Consider the following 5,051-nt stretch of genomic DNA (forward strand, 5'->3'; position numbering starts at 1 on the left):
TGTACGCATCCGTACCCTCGTGATGGGATGGGGGTATCCCCCAGATGCATGAACACACATAATGCATGAGGCCCCCCTACTTCTACATTTATCATTAATGATCATAACCCCCTGTCACGTTCCATGCTTCATGTCATTCTCATTTTTCAATTCACATTTCATACATATTTCTATCGGGGTTATGATTCCAGACAGTTTACCGTGTTTCATGTCATACAATTCATGCGGTTTACATTCACATATTCCATACAAACATGCCATAATCATTCAAGGATCACATATCGTCACATGCATAATATATCACATCAAACTAAGCAGCATACATAGCATACATTCACGTTCACATGATTTCGTACTTAAGCACATTAAACTAGCATACAATTTAATGACACGTGCAAATCCACGGGCACGTGCTAACATACAGCAAATAATGCGTAACCTACGATGGGTGAGCCACTTACCTGGTTAGCTCAAGTCGTTGTCACGTATATATCCTTAATGAAAGTTCGATTCCGTCCTTTGAAATCCAAGTCAACCTATGTGAGCCCCATGACATTAGTTTCAAGTTTGAACTCTATAAAATTATTTCTCTAATTTACATCGTTAAAATTATGATATTTGACAAAATTTAATGGAGTTTCATGCCCTCTCATATTTCCTATTTTATGGTTAAAATTATGATATTTGACAAAATTTAATGGAGTTTTATGCCCTCTCATATTTCCTATTTTATTTTTAGATTTTGTTCAACAAATCTTCTCTCCTCCCTCCTTGTAATTATTTTTAGTAGATTAATATTTTCAATTATGTAAATAAGATATTCTTCTAATTCTATATTTATTTTCATTGTTGGCCAATTTTAATCTTACCCATTTATGTGGACCTGCCCACTAAATTTTTTTTATTCTAACCTTATTTCCTATGACTTCCAATGAAAAACTAAATACGGGATATGATGCTGACAAAAAAAATCTAATTAATTGAATAAGGATCGGATAGGTAATAAGATATGAAAGAAGATTTGATCCTAAATTAATTTCTTATAACCATATATAAAGGAAAAAAGAAATCTGACATAGGATTTTACCTGATAACAGACCAAATAGATCTATCTGTATCATACATTTTTTTTCTTTTTCCCAAATTTGACATATCTAACATTTTTTTCCTATTTTTTTTCTTTTCTCACCTTTGACATTTTTTTTTTCTCAAATCTAACCTTTTTTTTTTTCTATTTTTTCATTNACTGATGAACCCCACCTCCAAACCATTATTATTTCACTTGATGATGCATAGTATATTGTGTTATTAAATGTGGGTGGCATTATTTTATTTTCGACGGGGTGTTGTTCGTTTGCTTTATTCCATTGAAATATAGGTACTATGTGTTGTAGTATTAACCATGGGGTTGAAGAAAGAGGATGGTAGGGACGGGGTTAGTGGGGAGAGGTAGGTAAATTTTATTTTTATTTTTATTTTTAAGTAATTTTTTTTTAGTTATTTAATTATGAATTATTATTATTTTTATTATTTGGACGTAGCTATCACATGTTAAACCGAAGACTAAATATCCTCAACTATTAAATATCCTCAACAATATCAAATATCCTCAACAATATCATACGGTAATCGAACAAAATGGAGGAAGACTTGTAGGCACAAGAGGCGATGGCGAGGGTTTCGGGGTCTAGAAATTCGGGAACGAGAAGCAGAGCAGCTTCCATGGCAGCGAAGGAGAAAGAGGGCGAAGAGATTGCTCCATGAAGAAGGAAGAAGAAGGAAGGGGCATTTTCTTACAAATATCTCATAAGAAAAGGTCCCCTTACCTTCATTAATACGATTATGCTTGAAGAGGGTCATAAAAAAATGAATATATACAAGTTTAGAATATTGTTTTGAATCCATGAGGGGATATAGAATAAGGGTAAGGATGGTAATTAGTGAAGTAGATCTATCGTATTCTAGTTTCATATCAAATTAATTTCAAACGTTACTTATAAGCTAAAGAATCTAAAAATTAGAGTTTCAACCATTAAATTCAATATTTTCTTTTAGGTATGTATTTCACAACCAATTAAATAAACTTCAATTGCATTCACTGCAACCTTCTACTCCAGATTGAATCTTCAGTTGGTTGATGAGTAACTTTTAAGTAGGCACACCCGTGCACCGTGCACCATGTGTGGCAAAACGAACTTGAATTTCCAATTTGATTGTTGCAGGCAAAGCCTGTCGACGGTCCAACATAGGCACAAAACTAAGAAGGCAAAGCTCGTCGACAGTCCAACAAAACCACACCACAAAATCGAGCGAAAAATAAGGATGCCAAGATGGGAATAGGGAAGGATTCGTTCTTGCCTTGAGGAGGGACATCTCTACCTCCATCTGTTAGTAACCTCTATAGTTCCAAAACTGAAAGGGACTCTCCAACTTAGTCATAACATAAAATAAGAAACCTATAACAAACCCCACATCAAAATAAAATCCTAGAGAATGAACATCTCTTTCTCATTAAAAACTATTTCCTTTTTTTTTTTTTTTTACAATTTTTCGGGGACACTTATAATGAACAAGATGGGCTAGCAAATGTTGCAAAACTAGCAACCTTGCTTTTGTAAACAAGTTACTTTAAAAAAAGAAGATAAAAAAAGAAAGAAATAAAGAAAAAGAAAAATGCGAATTGCTTCATACGCTTATCTTATCAACATGGTAAACCTGAAAATGCAAGCTGATCATGAAGGAAGAAGGAAGTCTCTTACGGTCACCTTCTTAAGGTACCTACTACTCCTCGAGGTGGTACCCTTCAGTAAGGGAAGCTTGAATGAACTCCTCAAATTCAGCTTCCATGGTGCGCAGTTCTTCGTTTGCGTCGAGATCGAATGCCTCTGGCAAAAAATCAGCAATGTCGTTGCTGAAATCATCTTCGCCGTCCATGTAGAAGTCACTGTCTTCCTGGTGTTGGCTGAGCCAGTAATCGCGGTACCATGTCGAGGTTGTGACCAATTGCCACCATTGCGGGGAGAAATCCTCCACCTGGTATGCAGCCGGGATGAAAAGTGGGGCGTTCGGGTTTAGCTTTGATCTTCCATCAACAGATGCTAGAGCCATTGTTTTGGAATGCAACTATACAATTGATCTACGGACCTTCAGAACAACAAACAAAATCAGCCAAATGTAGAAAAGCTACAGCAAAACATTAGCAGATACGCAAAGCAGGGCAGTCTATTTCGTTCACTGTTCTTCAAATTTGCTAACATTGTTCTTATAAACAATCATTGTATTACTTATTTTCTCATCATGTTTCATCTTGTTTACAGAAGGATTAAAATTCTTTGTCAAAAGTATGAATCAAAACAAAAAAAAAAAGAAAAAGAAAATCATATTAGATTAGTATTTATAAGCTTAATTTCTAGAAACAAAACGTTTCATGGCCTTAAACACACGATTAGATACATATACAAATCTGATTCCAGTCATCCAGATCAATCAAAATCAAAATCAAAATCAAAATCAAAATCAAAATCTCAGAGCATCCGTCTTCAAATCAAAATTAGGAATTCATCTCATATCACGAAGATTTACATGTTCAAACCCTAGTTTATAAACGAAACAATTATAAGATTTCCAATAGAGAGATCAGAAATCCCGATCAACGAAGGAGAACGCGTAATTAAAACTCCGATCTAGATAAATTAAACCAAAATAATAAAAAACGTACAAAAAAAAAAATTCCCCTGTCCGCAACGATTTCCAAACCCGGCTCCACAAATCAGATTGCAAACAAAACGACTCACAAGAACTAGATTTAAACATCCATCAATGAATCAAAACCGCACAGATCGCAGATCAGAAATCAGAGAAATCACAACCCGGTCCATGAAAAAAAAAACCCGAATATTCACAATCACAAACATCACCGCCATACTCTCCGCATCTAAAGCAACACCAAACGCACAGATCTATAATCCCAAAATTTCCCTTCCGTTTCATCGTTCCATTCCCCCAGTATTCTCGAGATCGAAACGGAAAAAGAAAAACAGGAGACCAAATTCAACAGAAAAGGAGAAGAAAAATTTACCAGATCTGAGAGAGAACGGGGGAATTCAGTTTTGACCAAATTGAAAAGAAAAAATCAGTGGGAAGTTTCGAAGTCTTATCCTCTTCCTGAGAGACTCGCAATTTCAACGAAGTCCACAAATGGGGTTACCGAAGTTGAAGAAGAGAGGGCCCTTTTTATAGGGAACACAAAGAGATTTATTCTTTTTAAATTCCTTTCAGTTTTATCCAACTAATCCGCGTGATTTCAGCGGCCGATCGCGAGTGGGATTTTTTTAAAAGCGCGTGTGGTGTAGTTCGTTTGACTTTGACCTATCGCTATCACTTGGCAATGGGAACATGCCACGTTCCAAATTTGTCTGCTAACGACCGTACCTGAAAATTATTGCCTTCTGTTCGTTTTTTCATTTACTATTTTGCCCTTTTTGTATTATGTCTAAAAATAATTTTAAACGTCAATAGACGTATTCGAACCTGCGCTGCGCAAGCAAAGCTCAACAGATTTCGAGTCTGTCTCCTTAACCACTCGGACATATCAACATTGATAAAAATTGTTATTTGGTAAAATTTCTTTCTGTTGAAAAAAATTCACAACTAAGACAATGTATCTAAAAAATACTGCAACTTGATCCAACCTATTAACACTCCGATTTCAAGATTCTCTTCGTAACCACTAAACAGATCAGCATTATTGGAAATTATTATTTGATAAATTGAGTCTTAAGTTACTAGAAGGAGACAGTTTTTAGAGCGTTAAGACCTAGAACTTTAGAATGTTAGTCAATTATTGTGTCATAACAGACTTTAATAAAATTACGGTTACTTACCCTTGTTACAAATATAGATTAAGATTATAAAAAACGATCTTCGAACTTCGTACTTAAAAAAAAAAAAAAAATTAATTTTCAAAAGTTTCAATAATACTTTTAAATTTTATCATGTTTATCTTTAATTTAAAATTTATTTAAAAAAAATTAATTACAACCTATTTGGTA

At 34.5% G+C, this 5,051-nt stretch overlaps 1 protein-coding gene across 1 annotated transcript; it reads right to left on the bottom strand.

The window, feature by feature from the left end:
- Positions 1-2,473: 2,473 nt before the first annotated feature.
- On the bottom strand, positions 2,474-4,249 carry LOC111780907 (protein EARLY RESPONSIVE TO DEHYDRATION 15-like). Its single transcript, XM_023661261.1, has 2 exons — positions 4,079-4,249; positions 2,474-3,144 (listed from the first exon to the last, which is right to left on the bottom strand). Exon 2 carries the CDS (start codon positions 3,106-3,108, stop codon positions 2,782-2,784), a length of 327 nt encoding a protein of 108 aa, XP_023517029.1. The 5' UTR covers positions 3,109-3,144; positions 4,079-4,249; the 3' UTR covers positions 2,474-2,781.
- Positions 4,250-5,051: the final 802 nt, after the last annotated feature.

This window comes from Cucurbita pepo, chromosome LG01 (assembly GCF_002806865.2).
Source record: "Cucurbita pepo subsp. pepo cultivar mu-cu-16 chromosome LG01, ASM280686v2, whole genome shotgun sequence".
Classification (NCBI taxonomy): Eukaryota; Viridiplantae; Streptophyta; class Magnoliopsida; order Cucurbitales; family Cucurbitaceae; genus Cucurbita; species Cucurbita pepo.

Bases quoted from the DNA above. Each gene is read 5' to 3' on its own strand.
- LOC111780907 (XM_023661261.1), bottom strand. From the start codon at position 3,108: ATGGCTCTAGCATCTGTTGATGGAAGATCAAAGCTAAACCCGAACGCC.